The 24,189-nt window shown below is 31.4% G+C and overlaps 3 protein-coding genes and 1 non-coding gene across 7 annotated transcripts; 3 read left to right on the plus strand and 1 right to left on the minus strand.

The window, feature by feature from the left end:
* The first annotated feature begins 1,395 nt into the window (after positions 1-1,395).
* TRNAV-CAC (transfer RNA valine (anticodon CAC)) lies at positions 1,396-1,469 on the plus strand. The gene has a single exon. It is a non-coding gene; the product is annotated as a tRNA-Val (tRNA).
* Positions 1,470-1,524: 55 nt separating this feature from the next.
* On the plus strand, positions 1,525-5,451 carry LOC105122017 (PRA1 family protein A1-like). 3 transcript variants are annotated; one of them, XM_011020919.1, is made up of 8 exons: positions 1,525-1,862; positions 1,999-2,039; positions 2,108-2,186; positions 4,196-4,282; positions 4,355-4,443; positions 4,570-4,641; positions 4,727-4,846; positions 5,093-5,451. In XM_011020919.1, exons 1-7 carry the CDS (start codon positions 1,705-1,707, stop codon positions 4,828-4,830), a joined length of 630 nt encoding a protein of 209 aa, XP_011019221.1. In that variant the 5' UTR covers positions 1,525-1,704; the 3' UTR covers positions 4,831-4,846; positions 5,093-5,451. The 3 variants fall into 3 exon arrangements, 2 of the variants coding, with proteins under 2 accessions (XP_011019221.1, XP_011019220.1); XR_841639.1 differs by having other exon boundaries at positions 1,526-1,862; positions 4,727-4,906; positions 5,109-5,451; XM_011020918.1 differs by having other exon boundaries at positions 1,526-1,862; positions 5,109-5,451.
* Positions 5,452-13,217: 7,766 nt separating this feature from the next.
* LOC105122036 (keratin, type II cytoskeletal 1-like) lies at positions 13,218-15,636 on the plus strand. Its single transcript, XM_011020937.1, has 2 exons — positions 13,218-13,511; positions 15,505-15,636. The coding sequence occupies exons 1-2, from the start codon at positions 13,218-13,220 to the stop codon at positions 15,634-15,636; spliced, it is 426 nt and encodes a 141-aa protein (XP_011019239.1).
* Positions 15,637-16,143: 507 nt separating this feature from the next.
* UPP (uracil phosphoribosyltransferase) lies at positions 16,144-20,648 on the minus strand. Of its 2 annotated transcripts, XM_011020921.1 has the most exons (13): positions 20,383-20,648; positions 20,187-20,285; positions 20,035-20,113; positions 19,899-19,957; positions 19,540-19,617; positions 19,269-19,350; positions 18,849-18,897; positions 18,527-18,588; positions 17,763-17,830; positions 16,808-16,863; positions 16,670-16,717; positions 16,512-16,582; positions 16,144-16,445 (listed from the first exon to the last, which is right to left on the minus strand). In XM_011020921.1, the coding sequence occupies exons 1-12, from the start codon at positions 20,545-20,547 to the stop codon at positions 16,531-16,533; spliced, it is 897 nt and encodes a 298-aa protein (XP_011019223.1). In that variant the 5' UTR covers positions 20,548-20,648; the 3' UTR covers positions 16,144-16,445; positions 16,512-16,530. The 2 variants fall into 2 exon arrangements, with proteins under 2 accessions (XP_011019223.1, XP_011019222.1); XM_011020920.1 differs by having other exon boundaries at positions 16,151-16,582.
* Between the last annotated feature and the right edge of the window lie 3,541 nt (positions 20,649-24,189).

A 24,189-nucleotide genomic window follows, 5' to 3' on the forward strand; every position in this document is an offset into this window, starting at 1 on the left:
AAAAAAAAAAAAAGACCCTTGCAACATTCTACGTGTCATTTACTCTAACTATTTTTCAATCGTTTTTAATATAATTTTTAAATTTAATTTAGTGACCCAGTCCAAGACATGAGTTTTGAGTTTTAACTAAATTATCTGAGTTTATTTTTTTTAAATCAAAACAATATTATTTTATAAAAAAATAAAAAACTAAAATTAATAGATTACAATTAAGTCAATCAGATATCGAGTTATATCCAATTTTTTTTTTTTTTTTTAAATTCAGTCCAATTTAAACCTTGAACAGACGAGCCACACTAGACTAAATTTTAAAACAATAATCTTTAGTAGTCGAAAAATCAAACCAAGTGTTTTTAACCAAAGCTCAATTTTTAGCCTATATGACTAAAATCAATTCCTAAAACAAGTAATAAATCTATTTTTAAATCTAAAATATAATAAAAATATGTAAAATAACAAACTAAATCTAAAAAAAAATTATAGGCTTTCAATCAATCCACCATGGTTGACGAAAAATAGCATCATTAAATTCCCATCTCCAAGACAAATTAATTGATATCAAGATTGTTCATTTATATATTCATAATATGGCTAAATGAATTTTCTCTCTCATAAAATAGAGTTTCTCCTCCCTCTCTTATAATCCATAATATGAAAAGTGATGAAAATAAATTTGTAGAACTAAAATATAAAACCTTGAAATTTCATAGACCAAGTTATAACAAAACAAAAACTCCAAATACCAAAGTGAATTTTTTCCAATCAATGTTTGTTTTAGTGACGAGAACAACATTTGTGTTTAGGGATACAGTAAAAGTAGTTGTCAATCAATATATTTTATAATTATAATTATACTATAGTAATATAATAAAGAGTATTTTGGACTAATTAATTATAGGGATTATGATTTTTCCATAAAAAATATTAAAACACCTCATAAATATATATAAGTTTTATTTGTTATTATATCATCAAAATTATACTTCACAGAAGTTAATGACATTAATATAACTGTTTTTACCTGAATAACCAGCTTTATAAAGTAAAGTCAACATTAGAATAATAATAAAGGTTACATCCATAATATACAAAAAATGTATACATTTTATTAACAATATTGCATAAAATAAAACAAAAATTGTTTAGTTAAAGTACCATAAATAATAGAAAATTCAGTGATTATTATAGAGAAATTTTAAGGTAATTTGGGAGTGAATACTAGGAAGACTAGTATAAATTATTATTTTAAATGGTTTCATATCTACTTTTATTTTTAAAATAGAAAAAAATATTCTCCTTAGAATATTTTTCCACTTTAAATGGAGGCAAAAAAAAAAAGCATTTTTATCAAATATGTATATACAAATATAATGTTAGGATAGCGGGAATCAAAACGTCTGGGTGGTGTAGTTGGTTATCACGTTAGTCTCACACACTAAAGGTCCCCGGTTCGAACCCGGGCTCAGACAGCTTAGCAATCATTTTACCTTTTTCCACAGGAGAAAAAAAGGAATCAATTTCATTGGCTGCCTCGCGTCGCAAAACGCACCCGTAACGTCAACACCTTCACAAAAAAAGATTGATCTGTCTCTTCTCTCTCTAGCTTTCGAACTTTCCTATTCATCTCCTAAAAATCAGTGCCTTTCTTCGTCATCTTCGTTTCTTTACTGCTACTTTTCCTTGTTCTACGGTTTTGTAATAGTAATGGATTGGGGAAATGTAACGGCAGAAGATCTGATCGATGCGCTTCGAGAAGTTGACTGGTCATCTCCACCTCGACCTCTTTCTGAGTTCTTCTCTAGATTTACCCTCCCTAAATCCTCTTCCAAATGGAACAGCCGCCTCAAATGTAATCTCTACTAGTATGTTCTCTCCATTTCAATCCCTATTATCCAAATGGTCTTTTCATTATTTTTTTGTATTAATCTTAATTTTTTTGCTTTAATTTGAATGGCGATTGCTGTTATCGTAGATAATTTATTTTTTATTTGTTTGCAGTTACAGGACGAATTACTTCATTATGATGGTTCTCATTTTGGGTAAGGAAGGAGACAGTGCTGTTATGAATATTGTTTGTGTCTAATTTTGCATATTATTGTTACTACAGGACTGGGATTCCTTAGGAGGCCACTTGCTATTGTCGCAGCTCTTTTAACAGCACTTTCCATTGCATTTATGAATGATAGGTAGGTTGCCTCGAACCTCTTTATGTGTGTGCGTGTGTCGGAATTCATTTTTGTATTTTTCCCGTCATTTTGGAAATGAGCGTGTGCGCTTATTCTCAGAGAGATCAATATTTCTAGGGTGGCTTAGAATTGACATGAAATGCTGTCTGTTAAAGGCGTGGGTAGGATAAATTGGGTAAAAGGGTTATTTCCCAGCTAATAATTAAATGGAGTGGGGCTGCAGCAGGGATCCTGAACAAACTGACTCTTGCCCCCAGTCACAATTCATCAGGGACTAATGGTATATCTATGCCCGCAATTAATGAAAGAAGACGATGAGAATCACGGCGGAGGGCTACTAACACTGGAGGAAGAAAGCCTTTAGTACCTGATAGTTGAAAGAGCTTTTTTAAGTAGTCATCCAGTATAGAAAAAAAGACCTAACCACGGCCTTAAAACAAGGTCAGTTTCCATCCCTAGGTCTGGAATCCCAAATGTCATTTCATCCACTCCCTCTCACCACCTTCCTTTTTGGCTTTCTTTCTAATGGCCGTAAAGAGTTTGGGCAACTGTATGCTATGCAACATAAAATGCTGATAGAGAGACAGACAAAAGGCCATGTAGGATAATCTACAATCTATACTTGTCAATGCCGGTTTAATACACACTTAGCAATTTAAGAAACACTAGAAAAAAGTGCAAGTCTAACTATTGTCAAACATCATTATTTTCACATCATTAATATATTATTTAGCAATCCACAACTCCTCTGAAAATTATCACATGATTCTGATGAGATTGAAGAAACTCTCTGATTTGGTTTATGTAGCTTATAATCCCACTTGAGTCTTTAAGAGATGGCCCAATTCAGTTTAGATGTGCTTCTAGAGATTGTTGAAAGAAAGATTGTCTCTGCATTCAATGTATAGTTCATATTTCTTCAAGTTAGCAAGATGGTCTCAAGAGAAAAGAAAAGGACCAATGGAGAGCACATGTAGAATTGTGATTTGTGTTTTTTATTTTTACTAAGATGGGCCCTGCATGCTTGGTCCAAAATCCAATTAAATACATTGGATGAACCAAGTTGGCGATAGAAGCATGGTCCAAGGCTGTAAAATCTCTCGGATTGTGAATCCTAATTGTGATCTCCAGCAGCATTATATTGTTGTCTGGTGGGCTATTGAATGATGCAGTCAGGAAGTGGAGGATTTGAGGCTCATTCACTGTTTGTAATGGGGATCACATTTCACATTGCATGTGTGGACTTAAAGAGACATAGAATGGGAATGTTGAAAGATTACAAGTGTGAAAGATTACAAGTGAGTGGCATTTAAGAAGTTCTGAATTACAGACCATGTAAGTGATGCAGTCATGTGCCCCCCTGGACTAGTAACATGTACTATAGAATTTTTGAACATCTTATATGTAGCTTATTGTAGTGACATCATCGCACATATCACCTATAAGAACATAAACTGTGTTTATTTGGCTAAAAGTGTCATTCCAGCAGTCCACTGTCTGCCCTGAATAGTAGAAAGAATACCTTTGTCACCGCAAAATGTAGTTCTGAATTAGTACTGCGATCAAGAGTCACAATGAGCAACCAAGTCACTAATAGCAAAGTTCCTTAGTTTTACTAGATCCAATATCTTAGCCAAAATTCAAATCCAAATTTGCCACATCATTTTGGTGTACTATAGAATGTATGTAGAGCTTATAAGGGGCCTATATTGAAACAGGCTAGGGATTTGCTTATTATTATTATTATAAAAACTTATCTCTAAGGTTTAACAAAAACAACTGGACATTTCCTTTCTCCCAGCTTGATTTTCATGGTAGGCATGAGGCTTTATTGATGTAGTACTTTTAGTCACATTGGCAATACCGAAGTGTGAGGAACATTTTGGTTGCTATCTAATTCTCATTTCTCATTGCTGTTTCACCCTTGCAAGCATATCGTCATCTTTTGGTTATCATCTGTTCTTGCTTTCTTTTTCCCTTTCATGATTGTTGAGAATTATTCTTTACAGCTTTGCAGGTACTTTTAGCGAGAAGGTAACGAGAACTGTGAGGCAATTCTCTCCACATTTAGCGGCAAAAATGAGACCTCCTCTGACGTAGGTCCTTTTGTTTATGTTGTTTTGTGTAGCATCTAGTTTGCTGTTTTATTCACTTTTTAGCTTTGACAGACCTGTTATTCGTGGACGCCCATCAGCAAAAAGAGCAATTTACATATGTGGCCGGCCTCGCTGGTTCTTTGTCATGATATTTTCTTTGGGTACTGTAATACTATCTGGCATCTTTTTCCCCTTTCAAAGCAAAATAAAACTATAAAACTGTTGCAAACGAAGTAGCATTTACTGGTAACTGATTGTATATGCTTTCTCCTTCCCATGTTCTGCAGTGAGTTTCACCCTTTGGTATGTCTCCTGTGGTCTCTTGACTGTTCTATGGGCACTTGCCATTGGACTTCTCGGTTCGTCTCTTTCTTAATTGTATCTTTCACACTTTCTTTAGAATTTCATGTTCTTATTTCTTTATTCTCTCCTTTTCTTTCTCAGCCACCATCCTACATGCAAGTTTCCGAACACCTAACCTGAAAGCTCGTCTGAACACATTTCGTGAGGAGTTTCGTGCAGTTTGGCGCAATTACAGTGAGCTGTAGCTTGAGCTTGTGGCCTGTAAGTAAACCTGTGTTGGTTCATATCTTTGAATCTGGGGCGTTTATTTTCTTTGCATGTGTAAGTAAAAATGTGCTATTATTGTTGCTACAGTAAAAATGTCGTATTACTAGTTCAAGGCCACCATCATTGCTGCTTGTAGAGGTGGTTTTACTGTAAAATATCCTTTTCAAGAGGAATGCTGAAGCCAGCAGTTGCTTTTTGTCTGTAATGTTAATTATTTACAAACTTTCATAGAAACAACAGGTTTGCTTTTGTGCAGGGATTATTTCTTCATTTCGGGGCTTCCATAGCTTACTTATTCAGGGGTTTTAGCTGGTTCTGTTGCTACAATGCAATTTTCTCTGACTGGACTGGAAATTCTCAGGCTAAGGCTGCTAATGTTTACATATATCCCATATGTCATGTAAATTGTCAGGACTTCTTTCTGTAAAGTGAACAGTCCATATTAGAATAAACCTAGAAAGAAAGGGGAAAAGGGTTGGCATTTAGAATTCTTGGATGAAGTCTTAATGCCCAACTTGATTTCAAGGGTTCTATGTTGTTATGAAATGTGTCTGAAGTAGTTTCTATCGAAATGAGTAGTTATCTACCGATTATCCGTTTTCAAGTGATGCAATTGTAGCTTCTTGATCTACATGAATCAGTTGTCCGGGGGTGAAAATTTTCATCCCGCGCATTGATAACCCATGTTCAACTGAATGCAATTGTTGCTTCTTGATCTACACCATCCAGTTCCCCTCAAATGTGAATGGGAGTATTGACAAAAACATATGATTATCTATTATTCAAATGCAAAAAAAAAAAAGTCATTTCTTAGCATATTGGATTTTGAAACAATATTATTTGGGGTGGTCTGTAGAAATTGATAAAAAAACCATCAACTTTTTTCTAGGTTTGGTTTTTTACCTTTTTGAGGTACTTCATGATAGAGTAAATGGGATGTGTTATGAACCTTTTTATAGTTGTTGGTATATTTTTTTTATTAAAACTTCAACAATTCTTCAATTAGATTTAAATTTTTATTGAGATAGTGCTAGTCACTCAGAAAAAATTAGGCCGGATAAGTTTTAACACATGAAATAGCACCCTCTAACCTCTTGTGTTTAACACATGAAATTAGGCTGGATAAGTTTTAACACATGAAATAGCACCCTCTAACCTCTCAAACACAAGTTATCCCCTCAGCTAAGAGACAATTATATTATCCAATAAAGATAGGGTAAAATGACACTAATGATTTTTAACATTATAGATTTTTGAATTCTTTTAAAGGTTGTTCTAGTTGATGTGAAGCTCTTGTATTAAGCGAAGCTCTTGTATTAAGCGATCAATTTAAACATTATGTTTTTCGGTCACTGTGAGATAGAAGTTAGCTATCAATCTTACCTTTCTATGCTAGAATTCTCTAGCTCCTAGGAACCTAGTAGAAAGATGTTTGGGAGTATACAAATACAAATACATCTAGGATATGATTTATAGTCCTCGTCACATAAAAAAATCAAAATCACCTTTATCCAAGTAATTAATTACATCACATAAAAAAATCACCTTTATCCAAGTAATTAATTACACACTTCATAAATCAAACATAATTTTACATATTTATCTTGCAAAATCCTTACCAAAAGTATGTTGAAAATTCTACCACAACTAAATACAATTATAAATTTTATTCTAAATTACTATATTTGCATCAATTATCATCGAAATATATACAATTTCTACAAGTTTAAAACCATCCATCCAATTTCCTTTAAACTTTGTTGGCCTTGTAGCATGCAAAATAATCAAGTTTCTTTCTTCAATTACTTGTTATCTTATGCCAATTCAATGCTATTTCATCCTAACAACATCATTTCATAACCATTTCACAAAACCTTTTATTTCATATAAAAACTCTAAATTCAAAAATTTAGAATTCAATCAAAATATCAATTAAATCTCTTAATAACTTGTTCAAATAAGCTTAAAATACTTTATCAAGCAATAATATACACTTCAAAAGCTATCGAGTCAAGATTTCTCCAAGCTTTCTTCTTTTTTCTTCACTAACATAACTTCCTCTCTCGAACTCCTTCCTTTATCTTCATTTAATTTTTCTAATTATAATTGATTAAGTGTTTGTACTAACACAATCTCATACTTTTCCCTCGACCCTCTGCCCCATATACACATGAATTTTGTTAATTCTCACTGTCTTTTCTTTATATTTTTTTATGTTTCGTGGAAAATATTTTCTAGATTTCATTGTCTATTTATACTAAATTTAAGCTAGGTTATTTCGAATTCCATTTAATTTTTCTTCATGTTTTTATATTTTTTATTTTTCAGCTATTTTTTGTATGTTTATTCTTAAAAATAGCACATGACCTTTTTTTTTCAAATTCCCAAAATCTACTATCTTCCTCCTAGTGTAAATATTCAATTTACTTACTTAATATAATATTTTCTTCATTATTCTTATAGATCTTATCTAGGGATTACATCCTATCACATTCTATTTTTAAAATAATAACGTACACGAAGTTTAAAACTTTTAAAAACTCATTTTAATCTATTCAATATATCCATAATTATTTCATAATTAACCCATTTTATTTTTGGGTTTGAACTTAATTTTTTATTAATATTGAAAAATTAAGGATGGGGGTTTACACTTACACAGAAACAAAATGTCATTGTAGGAAACATGTTATTGATGACACAAGAAAAGGTAGGAGAAGTGAAATTCAGCCGAGCATAGTAAAAGTTTTTATTAGGCTAAATTCTTATGAATAATCATTTATTCTCATCAAATTTATCCATAAAATATCTAAATTCAACTAAAATTTAACTTTAAGTAGCTTTCTTATAAATATTTACTTCACTATTTTTTTTTTGAGGTTGCATTAATTAAAATAGCATAAAAATTAGAAGTGTAATATATCCCAAAAAATTTCCCTGACTGTATTTCTTTTCAATTTTTTTACCCGGCAGGTTATTTTTTTTTTTAAATAAACTTAAATATTAGCGCTTAATAAAATGATTTCCCAAGAAACAAGAAAATGAATTGACCGTTAAGTTTGCAACATAGAAGAGTCAACTAGCAAAATTATTCTGGATGCCGATAGGACTGTGTGGGTTTAACTCGTTCTCCCAACCCAATTCATAGCCGAGATCATACCCCTTTTTTATCATTATAAATTGAGCTTATAACCTTTAAGACTTTATCGATCTCACTCTAGGTATAATAAATACCAGAAGAAGTCATCTCTCAATTCATCCACTATTAACAATAATTAAATATTTGTCCAATCTACGCATTCTCTAAGGCTTTCATTTATGATGCCAAATTAAGCTCGAATATGTCATAAATTTCATCCACTACAATACACTAGCTCATAAATCTTTATATATATATATATATATATATATATATTCAACACATATATTCATGGTTTTTATATTTTGGTTTGTCACGGTATGCGTCGTCTGTATATATAATGCATAATTTTTCATTTCCAATACGGCAAATTTGAAAGGAAAACATGGACTCTTCTTTTTCTTGGTGATCCTTGGAGTATTTGGCTAACTGATTTTCGAGGAAATTCAATTGTTCTGGAAAGCGTGTTCTACTCCAACAAGTAAGCTAGCCCATGAATCATTCAATTACCTGGAAAATCAAGAGACAGAGACACTGATTTTGGTTTCAATTTTCACATAATAAACGACAAGACTTGTCAAACGGAGGGTTTAATCTGGACACGTAAGTTTTTTTATGAACTAAAGAAGAATGGGCTAATTTCTCTGCCATGCACAACTATAATCTATAAAAGGAGCCGTAACTATGTGTGTATAATTAATTATTTTAAGTGCATAAAGAAGAGAAAGGAAAGAAAGACAGAAATGGAACCTTGGATGATCTTTCTTATACTTGTGTGGTCACTATTTGCTTTCTGTGTTCTTTTGACGTTACTAAGACGACGAGATGGTGGCAGGCTCAACGGCACTGGTGATGGTGGTGGTGGTGGTCGTCATGCTGTTCGTGGTATGGGTACAGGTACGCACGTAGGTGGTGGTGGTGGTGATTTTGGAGGTGGGGGTGGCTGTGATTTTGGAGGCGGGGGAGGTGGGGGTGGGTGGAGGTTGTTGACACAATGACACCATATCTCTCTTGTTCGGGATTCATGATCGAGGATGATTCCTGAGGTTTAATGTGATCATTTGTTGTACAAGTTCAATTATTGTATTTTTAACATTATCTTTTTTAGCCCATATATTTGTTTAGTACGATTATTTCTTAATGTATATAGATTTCTTTTATTTATTTAATACCACACTTATTGTAACACTTTTTTTTTCTCATTAAACATCAATCGAAACTCATGAGATGATCTTAAAAATTCATCAAACTCATCGATTTAATACGTTAAGAATAATATGACGAATTTAGGTTCTATAGCTTATTACAACATAGATAATAGTATTAATCATAGGGTAGAATTTATTATCTGTTAATAAATTACAACTCGGATGACATAATGTTCTATCTTCTAAGAAAATCTCGAGTTTGAATCTCTTTTATATATACATAACCCCCACTAATTAGTCTAATGTATTATGATAAAATTCATTAATCACAGAGAAATTTCTTGCTTGAGAAAAGGCAGATGGATGAGGGAGGAATGAATATGTCATCTGGGAAAAAGATAATTTAGCTGCAACATGTCAGCAAAGTTTGTAGCCTCCCTCCACATGTTGTATATATGCTTTTAGCAGCATTAAAAAATATATATTTAATGATGTTCTCCCACTAATAAGGTTGTCGGTGAAGAGAACAAAAAGTAATTGTGAAAAGCTAGAAAATTAAGATGAAAATTCACATAAACAGGACTTAAAATACTAATTAAATGGATGTTTTATAAACATTTTCAACATATATACTGTTTTTAAAACATCAATCATTCAAACAAATATTTTCCATCTAACAACATTATAAATAATTGTATATTCACAATTCTTTTTTACATCATTTTTTAGGATTCAAATCTTGGATCGATGATAAATTAACATATTATTATAAATATATATATATGACTTAAAGGATTTAATTGAATAAATGCAAGTCCTTGACTTGAAGGATTTAATTGAATAAATGCAAGTCCTTCTGGCCAAACGAGTTCTATATTCATTTCAAACTATATCTCCTCAGCAAAAGATTATACAAGTTTATTAACTAGGTCGTGAATTGATCTCTTAAATTGTCCAACTTTGATCAGATTTTTTTTTTGTTGCTCGATTTAATAACACAACACTGTATTTTATTGAGTATCCTGCCCTCTGGTTCTAATGCATGATCAGCATAAGAAAACTGCACTGCCTAATTTTCCAAGTGACATTTTGTCAATCGGTCTAATTATGTATTCGTGGATTAGAAAGAAAGAAAAGATTGAGAACTAGCTAGGAATCCACAAAATGTGCCAGAATTAAGGTCTTTAGTGAGGAATGCGACAATAATCAACACAAGGAGAAAAGTTTGAATAGTCATACACATGTAGATGACAGACAATTTCATATTTATGAATATATACTTCGAAGTGGTTTTTTTCTTTGTTTTACCTCTAATAAATACAAAAAATCAACAAGACTATTCAATCCTAGCCATGCTGTAATCTCCCATACCTTAATCGCCTTTTACTATGATCGTGGCCCAATAGCATGTAAAATTACCAGGTTTCTTTCTTCGATTATTATTTTAGGCTATTTTAATGCTATTTCATCCTAATAATATCACCCCATAATAATTTTATAAAACCCTTGATTTTACATAAAAATCATAAATTAAATAAATCAAAATTCAAACAAAACAACAACCAAACTTCTTAACAACGTGTTAAAATACTCTACCGGGCAATAATATACACTCCAAAAGCTAATCAGTCAAGATTTATCAAAGCTTTCTCATTTTTTATTCATCTTCTTTATCACACCTGGACATCACAATGATCGATAAAAAAATGATCTTGATTGAAAAAACAAAATAGATATCTAGCATCTTATTCTTTGGGGGAAAAATGTTTTGTTCAAAGAGTCGCTGCCAAGTATTCTAGTTACTAGGAATCCTAACTGGTCAACAAAAATTTTATGGTACGAGACTAGCTATGAAAAAAAAAAGATGTTATCATCTCTTAAGCGTCCTACTTGAGGCATGTTGTATTGCTGATTTTGTCTAAAATTGCTAATAATTTGCTCTCCTTTTTCTTTTATTCTTCTTTTCATATTCCTGACTCTAGCATTGGTGAACAATTCCTACAAATATTTCCAACTTTGGCATCTGTAAATATCGCACAAATCTAAAAAATACAATATTCCTAACTCTGGTGTCAGTGAATAATGTCGCACCCTCACGAGAGCTCGACGTCGCAGCACCCCTTCCCGGTAGTGAGGAATTCATGAAAGGGTATTTATTTGGTGAATAAGAGAGTCGTCACCTAATATTATAGTCACTAGGAATCTTAACTGGTTATTAGATATTCTAAGACAAAGAACTGGTTGCGTAAAGGGAAGGTTTTAACACTCTTAGTACACTCTACTTAAAGTAAGCTATTTGGTGTTTGGTTTGCTTTATAATTGTTATAGTGTTGGTATTCTTTAATCAGTTTTTCTATGACGAGTTTGCTACGATAAATGAACTTGGATTCAAAATCTAAAAGAAAAAACCATTTACTAATATAAATCATATCTTTAGATTTATTATTATAAATTAAGCTTCAAATCTTTAAGATTTTATTGATCTCACTCTAGGTATAATAGAAAAAGTCATCTCTCAATTCATCCACTATTAACAATAATTAAATATTTGTCCAATCTACGCATTCTCTAAGGCTTTCATTTATGATGCCAAATTAAGCTCGAATATGTCATAAATTTCATCCACTACAATACACTAGCTCATAAATCTTTATATATATATATATATTCAACACTTATATTCATGGTTTTTATGTTTTGGTTTGTCACGGTATGCGTCATCTGTATATATAATGCACAATTTTTCACTTCCAATACGGCAAATTTGAAAGGAAAACATGGACTCTTTTTCTTGGTGATCCTTAGAGTATTTGGCTAACCAGTAATAATATGATTTTCAAAGAAATCCAATCGAACTGGGAAGCATGTTCTACTGTAGCTTTGCATTGGCTGTCAACCTGGTTGAAAAATTACTATTTAAATTTTATCTACATAAATAATGATCTCACCAAAAGTTCAGATGGTGTCCGGAGGTGGATGAACAACAACAATCATAAAGTAATATAGATTGATAGTGTTTAGATTTTTAGTGGCTAACCATTTAATAGCTACTTGGATGTTTTTAATTTTTTCCCAACTTTTACTCTGTTTTTAGCAAAAATCCAGATTTTGTAACAAATAACTTCTTGTTATTCTGTTTTAATCATCCTCTGCATAGCTATTTTAATATATTCAAATGTGATTTTATATTAACAGTCTTTAATGGGGTTTCCTTTCTCATTCATATATATATATATATATATATAGAATCACCAATCTTAACTCTCAACGATTGCTTTTAGTTAAACGAGGGTTTCTCTCATTAATTCATTCTTGTACTCTTCCATTCTTTTTAATTGAGCTCATCGATTGGATTTTTGTTTGATTGAGTCCTTATAGGTCATACATGCTATGTTGATAATATGGTCCCTCTATTAAAATTGACTATTAGTTAACAATATTGAACCCGTTGATGATTGACTTTATATATACATTTCTAACAAAAAATATATAAATATTTTTTAACAAAAAAAAAAGAACATTAAAAAGAGAGAAATCAATATTAAAAAATCTCCGATGTTCTTGTGATAAATAGGAATTAATATTGGAGGTTGGTTTTATTATTATTTTATAATTAGGACTTGACACACAGTGCATCATCTGTTAGGTCGGTTAGTCAATTACGATGGAAGGACCAAATTATAAATATTCCGCAATGTTCGGTGACTCGAACAGTGAAGCTATAAAGCGACCCGAGATGCCACCCTACGTGGCAAATGGCAATCCCTTGAAGAGAATTAGTCAGAAGTTGACCAATTGTTATAACAAGTAAGCTAGCCCCATGAATCATTCAATTACCTGGAAAATCAAGAGAGAGACGCTAATCTTGATTTCAATTTTCACATAATAAACGATAAGACTTGGCAAACCGCGGGTTTAATCTGGACACGTAATTGTTTATAAGAACTAAAGAAGAATAGGCTCCCTTCTCCGCCATGCACAACTATATATAAATCTATAAAAGGAGCCGTAACTATGTGTGTATAACTAGTTATTTTAACTACATAAATTAAAGAAGAGAAAGGAAAGAAAGACAGAAATGGAACCTTGGGTGATCTTTCTTATACCTGTGTGCATAATATTTGCTTTCTGTGTTCTTTTGACGCTACTAAGACGACTAGAAGCTGGTAGGCTCAACAGCACTGGTGGTGGTGGTGCTGGTGGTGACATAGAAGATGGTGGTCTTGGTTGGACAGCTGATACTGGAGGAGTAGGCGGTGGCTGTGATTTTGGAGGTGGGGGAGGAGGAGGCTGTGATTTTGGAGGCGGGGGTGGTGGAGGCGGAGGCTGGGGCACCATTTTCATTTTGAGCCCATATATTTGTTTAGAGCAGGTATTTCTTTAATGTATATTTCATTTAGTTAATACCACTCTTGTTGTAATAAAAAAAAAAAAAAAAACCGAAGTCTTTCTTAACTCATTGCACATCAATCGAAACTCATCAAACGATATTACAAATAATATAATAATAAGAGGATTCAATCTTCCCATTCCCAACTTGGTAAGGATAGGATAGCCTCTTTTGATAAAAAAAAAAAAAAAAAAAGGTGAGTTTCCGTGATCCTTCCAAACCTCTTTTATCTTTTCCAATAATATAATTCAGTTCCATAATATTTAATTTTCATTTAAAATTTTATTTTTTTATATTTTAATCCTAAATAAAAAAAATTTACTAGATTCTGGTGTAAGAAAGAAAATTATTCTAGACTATAATTACCATCAAAAATTTTAATCTTGATGTCACCATGTTCTATTAAGTAAGAAGATTCTAATTATATATTTTAAAACTTTAAAATTGTCTAAGAAACCAAATCTAGACTTATAAAGATTTTTTATTTGGGGGATAATTTTAGGTTTTTTATGGCCATTTATAATATTATCAAGGTATTTAGGGTCTTTTCTAGATATTTTTTTAATCAAAATAGATTGAAAATAGTTTTTTAAACCAAGAATTTTGATTTTTTTAACCACTGTAATAGTCAGAATCTAGAGAATTCTAGGTAACATGTTATTAGTTGTTATTTTTTTTTTCAAAAAAAGGCAGCCAAGGCAAGCAAGAAACCAAAAGGGGAAAACACTCCTCAAAGCTGATTTGTTCTTTCTATTCATCTTTTTCTCATGCGAGAGCATGTGAAAAATAAAGTATGGGAAAATATTGTTTGAAGCATCTCTCAATCTTTACCCACGCCATTTAGTTTTTTCTGTAATGATTATCCATAATCTATAATTATGAAATATTTAATTCGATCAAAAAAGTTTTTATGTAATTTAACGACTTAATTTGATTTTTGAAATAATTAAAAACATAAAGAATATACAACCAGTGATCGACCATTATTATATATGTAATTTAATTGACAACATCCATTATCATAGCGTTCGACTGACTTTTTCTCGAGTAGTAGACAGTCAAAATATGTATCGGGTTTTCATAGAGATTTCCATTATTATTATTATATGTAATTTAATTTACAACATCCATTGTTCAAGGTCTTGCCAATAGGCTGGGTAGAATAATCTATCATCGTTTCGTGAGAGAGATTTCTTAGTTTCTTTTCCTGTATTTCGGAAACAAGGACTTCGAATTAGTTTTTATATAACATAAAACTAAGTCCTGGCACGTAGTTTAGATCAGGAATATAGAATGTATCTGTTCACTAAAAACTACACTAAGCCTCCGGGGATTTCTTCGACCCTCTCTCGATCGGTGCATGACTCGCAATCTATCTTGTATTTGTATTTTTGCATGCCAAGGAATGCTATTAGATATTGATCTCATTTACGTACGTGGAATATATATGACATCTGTTTGAGATTGTTGCGGGATGTTCTGAGGAGCTTTGAGCGAAGTTTTGTCTTCTTGAATATATCCTTATTTTCTACGTCATTTTCTATTATCCTTGGCCACTACAGCCTGCATGCAAACTGGAACTTTGACGGAGACCCTCGCAATACGTAAGAATTGACGGCTTCAAACTCGAGGCATGGATTAGATGGTAATGTTTATGTGTAGATCTGGCAAGTCATCTTAAGTCGGACTAAGGAAAAATGGCAGTTCCTGTTCTTACCATCAATTCAGAGTTTTGAGTTGCTCGGGAAAATCAACAGACCAAGGTTTGCTCCTGTTGTGCCTGGAATCGTAAACTCGTTGTTTTCTTGTTCTTCGGAGTAACTAAAAGCGCTCGCTCCACCTAGCTGTCTGCAAACCTTGGACAATCACTAGGCTATAAAAATGAGAGGCAGTGATATTCCTTGTTTCTCAAGTTTCAGTAATGGAGGCCTCAGCTGTATTTGTAACAGCTTTCTCGTCTATTTTTCTCTGCAAGCTAGGTTTTAACCGCAAAGAGGTCGAGCAGTCCAAGCCAATTGAAGAAAATGGCTCCAAAATCAAAGGTGTTGAAGAAGATTATGGCACCATAGAAGAGGGTCGTGAAGCTGGTGGTAGTGGTGGTAACTGAAACTACTTTCACGTTCTCTATCATCTTTGTCATACTTGTTACTTCTTACATAAGATCATCTTCGTCATGCTTGTTACTTTCAAAAATTTATTTAAAGCAAGAAAAACTGAAAAACACAGTTGGACCATACAAACAAACAGTACCTTAATCGACCCAAACCAGGTGGATCAATCCTCCTACAAGCCTGCTTAACTCATGCGCTTTCTTATTAATGGAGTGGTGGGATATTCTGGGCCAGAGTACCAATCTATGTCCCCATCAAATTCTACAATATACGACATGAAAGATACACCAACCCCAAGCCAGGCAAATGCACCATCGCTCTCTCCCCAATTAAGTTGAATTTGTGAAGAGAATCATCCAGCGTTTTCATTGACGATAGCCACTGTGATCCGATTGAAAAAAAGAAGGAAATTTAAAATTCTGGGATTCGGTAACTGATCAAGGATTCTGAGACTAAAATGTCGAGCTAGCAAGCTGCTTATGCTCATGAATTAACTCATTTTGTCATGAATTATATATATAAAACTTCTGAATCAGGACTCAAAAGTCAATAGTAATTTTCTATAAGTCGAAGTGACACTAAAAAGCATGAACATCCAAGCTATCTAAGACTTCGATTTCAAGTGGCTGATGTGATTTTACTGCATGCTTTGATTGGTGGCTTCACAGTATGCCAAGCAAGCAAATAAACTTTTTGCCAATTAGAATACAATTTTCTTTTCTTTTACAAAATTCCTCAATTTCTGATTTTCCCCCTTTCTATGAGCTGAACCATTGCAAAAAACTCACGAAAGCCTTTTTAAGTGCTGAAATAAGTGACACTCAATAATCAAAATTGCAAGCCAAGAAATTAAGAACAGGCTAGGGCATGCATGAAAATCTACTTGGACTTCATGTTCCGAAGCTGCGATCTCCTGCATCTCCAAGTCCAGGAACTATGAACCTGAAAAGAACAGATTAATAAGATGGTGAAACACACATCTTCACCTCTAACTGTTTGTTGGGTATCATAATGGTGACAGGTACTTACCCTTTGTCGTTAACAGTGGGGTCTATGATTCCAGTGTAAACATGAAGCCTGGAAAATCACCAAATAAGGAAACGGTAAATGCCTTACAAATATTTCATCCATATTTACTTGCAAAAAATCATTTGAGCATATTACTACCCTGGGAATTTCTCACTGAGCTTTTGAAGGGCTGGAGGAGCAGCTACAGCAGATATCTGTCATACAGCAGTTTTTCCTTCAGCAATCTACTCACTGAAGTTTACACGCACACACACACACACACTTGAACAGAGACTAAAAGACCAGACTTCCAATATTCTAGAAACAATTATCAATAACCCAAATCACCCACTATGCATCACACCTTAAACTGCTGAACATTTTATCTTGAAGCAGAATTTCTTCTAAGCAGTAAAAGCAAACCCCGTGTAAGATAAGAAAAATGAAAATAATATTAGAATTTGATGCATTTTCATGGAATGCTGTTATTGCATTTGGCAACCCTATGACACCTAATAATATTCACTCAAAAATACAATGCAAGCAAAGATACACATGTGATTGTCTAAAGCGCACAGAAAAGGAAGTAGATATTAACAAGCTCATCGAGTCAGATATATAGCTCATGAATCTCGGTGTCATGTCCTCATCCCCAGCTCTCACTTTTGTCCACATAACAGAACAATAAACAACTAATGACAATCCTTCAACAAGCATTTAAATATAACAGATCAACACAGAGTTGTATGATATGAATCTTTTCCTATCATTTCCATACTACATGAGATTTTATCTTTAATTCTGCATGATCATTTTTTTGGCATTCCCAATCCTAAAGCTATTGTTTCCAGGCCTTCAAAACACTTTCCTGGAACATATAAGCAAGAGAAACCACTGGACAGGAATTTTCAATCTTATTTTAACACAAGATGTGGCAATAGATCTTGAGAAAAGCAAATCACTATGCGCTAAACATTCAAACAAAAAATCAAGAAATATAACATGTAAGCAACTGCATATACCAAAACCCGTCCTCCCGATTTACTTCTGAAGAATAAAAGTGTGCCAAACTTGATTTTAAAAAAAAACCAGGATCTCTGATTGAATTATTTACCACTTTGATCTGCTGGTTTTCAACCCCGCGTTCCTTAATAAGTTCAAGCGACGCAACTATCGTACCCCCTGGAATCAAGAAAAATGCCTCAAAATCAGGAATAGTTACAGGCCACCATTGCGGAAAGTAACTTTCTTAAAAGTTGCAACATTTTGTGGTAGTAATAAATGCAAAAGTAAGCACAAGAAATTACATATCACATGAAGCATTTTTTTGGTGGTGGTGGGCAGGGAAAGGAGAAAGAAAGGATTGGAAATATTTTCATAAGAAAATTGATAAATTCACAGTCATCAAGAGTTTCTTCTTCTCATCCAGCTAAGCAATGAAAGATATATATATATATATATATATATATATATATATATATATATATATATATATATATATATATATATATATATCACTGATGAATAATATACTGGATAATGGCTAAATATTTCACCTAATCTGTTCATTAGAAATCTGTATATCTTAGAAAGATGAAGGAATAACTATGTATTTTATTTCTATTGTCCTTCAATGAAGCAATAATGGTTAGACTGCAAGCTTGCAGTAGAAATGAGACTGCTTATGCAAATCCTACTTGCTTTATATAACCAGTACTATGGTTCTGCACTACAGGATGGTTTGTTATATTTCATGTTGCAACATCAAAGAAAGACAACAGAAAACTTTACATTGAAGAATTTCAAATTTATCACAGTGTTGTCATCAACTTTATCACAGTGTTGCCGGCATTACTATTTATCAGAGTAGATCAGTACCTGTTGCCAGCATAGGATCGACCACAAGTACTCGAGACCCTTCAGGGAATGTGTCAGGCAACCTATTGAAATAGTTGAAAAATGTGAATAATAAACATGAGGGTCAGAAAACGAATTCTAAGATGAAATACAGTAAAAGAATTAAACCAGACAAACAAACAGGAAATAAAAGAAGATCCAGTGCACTGGAAGTACACATTAATAAAAAGAGATGAGAAGATTCCAATTCATTAGTATTTGAAATTAATAGATGACAGAATCATATAATGCAAACGGAGGGTATGATAAACATTTCCTTATTTCTCAGACAGAAAATTCTTACTTATTCAGATATATTGTTGGTTGAAGTGTCTCGTCATCTCTACTTATCCCTATTGCAAGAGAACAAACAAAAGAACAAGACAATTACAATTCTTAAACCAACAATGTTGTCATAATAGACAATCATAGATCTCTCATTCTCTAGGGAAAATGGAAAAGTAAAATTTGAAAGCTGCTTAGCTTGATGCAAACAATTTTAGAATAACTATCATTTTGCAGTTTCTTTTAAATAGCTGACCCCAAGAAAATAGGTAGTAGACCTACAGCCCATTGCAGGCATGGACAGGATTTAATCCCAAATCTATAGGGACAATTATAAGGAATCTTATCATTGATATCATGACTGTAATGACATCTCAAAAGATGGGGGGGGCGCACTTTGCCCCGTCTTTGCTCTCATATTTAGTACGTGTGAACGTACCTAGATGGTATGTTTTGGTTGCTGGCAGAATTGATGATGCATGTTCTGCAAGAGCAAGACCAGCTCGCAAGATTGGAATAATCTTCAAAACAGAAGAAAAAATTAACTCATCACCCAGCTACAGCATTCAATTAGATCATAACACTTTCATTACAACCGTACCACAGAAACAAATACTTTAACATAGAAACAAAAATTGATTGACAAAGTCAACAGCAGAGTAGCAACAATAAAGGAAAACACCATTGAAATTCTGCAATTATTAACTCACTGCCACAGGCTCTCTTGGATCAATAAATTCAACAGATGCAACTCCCATCGGTGACTGAATCTCTCCAGTGACCATAGGCTAGCAGCAACAAAACAGAAAATCAAGTAAGAGAACATGAAACCATTAAAAACAACTCATTAAGAATAAAAATTTCTCCCATGAACTGCTTAAAAAAACAATCAACAATGCACAATAGAGTTTCTTAAGTTCTTGACAAATCCAAAATTCCCATTTATCAGAAGTTCTTAATATTTTTACTAAACCCGAGATTCACATTTGTCAAAAAATTATAACGGACATTCAAAGAGAGGAAAAGAATCAAGGACAGGACGAAACAAAGTGAAATTAAAGAAACTAACCAACCAGTCCCTTGAAGCTTCATACATAAGTATCCTGCCTAACTCAGCCATAGCATTCCCTGAAACAAAAATATAAAAAAAATAAAAAAATACAGAAAATAAATTAAAATAAAAAAGGGACTGAGTCCAAACTAACTGAAAATCGGGGAAGGAGTTTGTTCATTTCTCAAAACGGAAACCCAGTGCTTTATCAATGGATGTGGAGGCACAAATACCTGAAAAAAATACTAATTTTAACAAGACAGTAAAATAAATGGAGTTAACAGAGATCAAGAAATGGGGACTGACAAGCATGCGGTCCTCAGAAATAGACATCTCCTCGGCAGTGGCCATGTGAGACTTCACAGTAACAAAGCTGCGCCGAAGAGTAACGGAGCACGACATCATCTGTTAAGTGAAAGACAGAGACGGCCGGGCAATATTCTCCATTAGTAATAATATTTATTGAAAATAATAAAAAAGAATGTACATATTTAGTAATTACCTGTTTTGGAAGATGGGGTTTGAGGGTAAGTGGAGGGGGAAAGGAATGATTATTAAGTAGGAGAGGAGGAGAGTTAGGGTTTTGGTGATGACATTGGGGCGAGAAACGCGGCGTAGAAGGAGGGTATGCCCGGAGACAGTTGATATTACTAACGCGGCACGCCATGCATCCCAAGATGGATTTCGTTCGATCTAAAGCTCAAGATTCCTACGCCGTTTTATTCTTTTCGGATAGAATTGGGACTTCTGGTATCAATGGATCTTGTAGCCTATTGGGCTAATCCATTATCTGTGGAGTCTCCTATTAAAAATAAATAAAAAAATTATAAATAAAAAAAAGTGAGCGATTGAATAATTATTACCTGCGCTGCTTTAAAGCTACTTAAAAATAAATAAAAGAAGAAAAATCAGGAAACAACCATTACAGTAACATGAGTGAAAAAAAAAATACAGGAATTTTATGAGCTAATCAAATCGTTGAAACTATTTAATCAATCCAGGAGAAACCAGTTTTTAATTATTAGCATGACAAATAAAGAAGCTAATCCAGGAGTATAGGCTGCACTAAGAGTTCAATGTAATTATGTTAATAAAAAATTGCTAGGCAACTCTTTATCAAATTCAACTATTACGTAAATAAGACTCCAAAAGTTAAGCAAAAAAAGTCAACAACTTTCTAAAAAGGGGTAAGACTCAATTACAAAATAGTTTATTTCAACTGCAAACAATTTTTAATGGGATTAAATATAATAAGGAATGCATTTTTATTTATATAGGAGGCCATTTAGCAGTGCAATTAAAACACTATTTTTCTAAAATTTGAAAATATTTTTTGTTTAAAATTATTTTTTTAATATTTTTAAATCATTTTGATATGTTAATATCTAAAATAAATTTTAAAAAACTAAAAAATATTATTTTAATATATTTTTAAATAAAATTCATTTTAAAAGATGACAATTATCACATACATAAATATACCCAAGATTTCAAACATCAAATATATTTTTTAGCTTTTCTCCATCATGATTTGTTGTGCATATTGCATTGCTTGCTAATCCTAATCTGGATTCATCTTGGAAACAAATACAAGAAAAAACAAATTTATAATCACTGATAATATGGCAATGTTGTCCCTCTATGTTATAATGAAATTGTTAAAAAATAATTGATTAATTCTAAAAAAAAAAAAAGAACATCTATCATGTGTGTGTCTTTATATATATAGTGAAAAAATACAAAAAAAAATGGGGAAAAAATTAAAAAACTAGAAGAAAAGAAAGAAATTGAAAAAAAAAAACATTGTAACAATTCTTAATAACATGTGAGGGAAGCTATAATGCTTTCCTCACATGTTTCAAAGTATTACTTGATTAGATTTTTTTTTTACTTGAAATATGTTGCGGGTTGGTTTAAAAAAACTTTGAATCTAAAAAAATATCCAACCTTAAATAAAATTTTTGACATTGTTATTAAATTTAATTTAGGAAATTAATCATAAATTTCACTAAGCTGATTATTTACCTAGGCGTAGTAGTTTAAAATTAGTTTTACGAGAGTTGCCCTTACATTATCTAGTTTTATTAACTTTATTTTTTAAAATTATTTTTTATTTAATGATATAATAACAAAAATAGATAATTGTATAATAAAAACATCAATAAAATATCAGAACAATTATTTAAAAGTATGAAAAATTTATATAAAACAAGATGAAATAAATTTTGAAGCCTAATTAAAATAAATTAAATATTGAAGGATTAAATTAATAAAAAAATAAAAGATGACATTTTTAAAAAATATAAACTATTTAGTATTATTATTAAACCATTCTCAACGAGTTAGACTTGAAATCTCTTGACCTTTTCTTAGCCAAAATTTAAAATTAACTAGTAATAGAGTTGACTCTACATAACTTAATTGATTTTATGGGTTTGAAAACAACTTGGATGCCCGATAAAAGTGTGGTTTGACTTTAAAAAAATTCTAAATGGTATATTTTTTTAACATTGAAACAACAACACATTGTATCAATTTAGCTTTCTAATTTAACTCGCAAAACTTGCGACTTAGATCATGAACTCTATTAAATTTAAGATATTTATTTATTTAATTATATGATAATAAAAATAGGTGCTTATAAAAATTGATTACTAACCTAATATTATGATATTTGTTTGAAATTGCGATACTAATAAAAAGCAAATGAAAAAATAGATTCAAAATTAATAAAACATTAAATGATGAAATTGAAAGAAAAATATTTGAAAGCTAGAAACATTTTTAAAAATAAAAGGAAAATAAAAAAAATCTTGAAAAATTAGAAAAACAAATTGAGGTATTTCATTGTTTATATGAATTATGAAGCACTATAAATACATCTGGTTCTTTTAGTAAAGATATTGGATTATTTACTCACACTATACTAGAAGCTAGATTAATTTAAAAAAAAATGTAAAAAAGAAAAATTAGGCATTATTAATGTGTTTTCAAGAAGAAAGTTTTTTAAAATTGCATAAGGATTGACCCGGTCGATTTGGCAAATTCAAAGGTAACTTGGAAAATTATAAAACAATATAGTTTGACTCAAAAATAATTTAAAAAAAGATTTTTTTAAAAAAAAGTATTGAGATGATAATATATTAAATCAACATGGGTCAACCTAGATTAACATATAAAATTTATAATTAAAGTCATAAGTCCACGATAATCTCATAACAAACAAATAAAAAAGTATTTTGAAATTCAATTCTCAATTAACTTAATATTGAATGATGAAATTAAAAAAAATAATTAAAAAAATAACCCGAGTCAACCAAATGTAATATATCAAATTTGTGTATTAAGATCAGAATAACCTAATATAAAGGAAATCAAAATAAAGTGTGAAGCTTAATTACAAATCAATACAAATTTAAAGGATGAAATTAAAAATAAAAATCAATTATAAAAGAGACAAAAAAAAATTAGAGTTAATTCGGGTTAACCACCAAACTCGTGACTCGGACTATGAGATTAAGATAACCCTATAGAAAATAAATTATAAAGTTTAATTCTTAATTAATTTAACATTTAAGAATAAAATTTAAAAAAAATACAAAAAAATCTAGCCAACCAAGTTAACTCACAAAAATTGTGACCCGAGTCAAGAATCTAGATAACCCTGAAATAAATCTAAATAAATTATAAAATTTAATTTTAAATAATAAAATTTTAAAAAATAATTTAATAATAGAAAAACAAAAGCTGATGCAATAAACACTACTTTGTAAAAAATTAATAATTGTAATTTCTACTTCTCAATTAGTTTTTGTTTTGATAATAAATCTGTTCATATATAAATTATATTTTAAAAATAATTAATAAGTATTCAACATGCTTGTAAGAAAAAACGAACCTCACATTAAGTTGAGAAATAATATATATATATATATATTATCAATGCTTTCTTTCAAAAACTATCACGCGTATTTGATGGAGTAATTTTATTATTATTATTATGCATCATTTGACTATGTCAATTGTCTTTGCAAAGCATAAAAAAAGAGGAAATTATAAGAAGTTAATAAATGTTTTGAATTAGAAGTTTAAATAAATCATTAAAGTATTATAAGTTTCAAATTATCACATGTAATTTCAGAGAAATAAATATTTGTTTCATTATAAATAATATATCCTTTAAACTTGGACACCTTCACAACACAATAAAACTCAGTTGTTTATGCTTAAGATATTGTTAGACATCTTATTTTAAAATTTAAATTAGTTTCTATAATTATAAATATTTTATTAATCGAACATCATATTG

The sequence above is a fragment of the Populus euphratica genome, unplaced genomic scaffold, assembly GCF_000495115.2.
Source record: "Populus euphratica unplaced genomic scaffold, PopEup_1.0 scaffold46.1, whole genome shotgun sequence".
In the NCBI taxonomy this organism is placed as follows: domain Eukaryota; kingdom Viridiplantae; phylum Streptophyta; class Magnoliopsida; order Malpighiales; family Salicaceae; genus Populus; species Populus euphratica.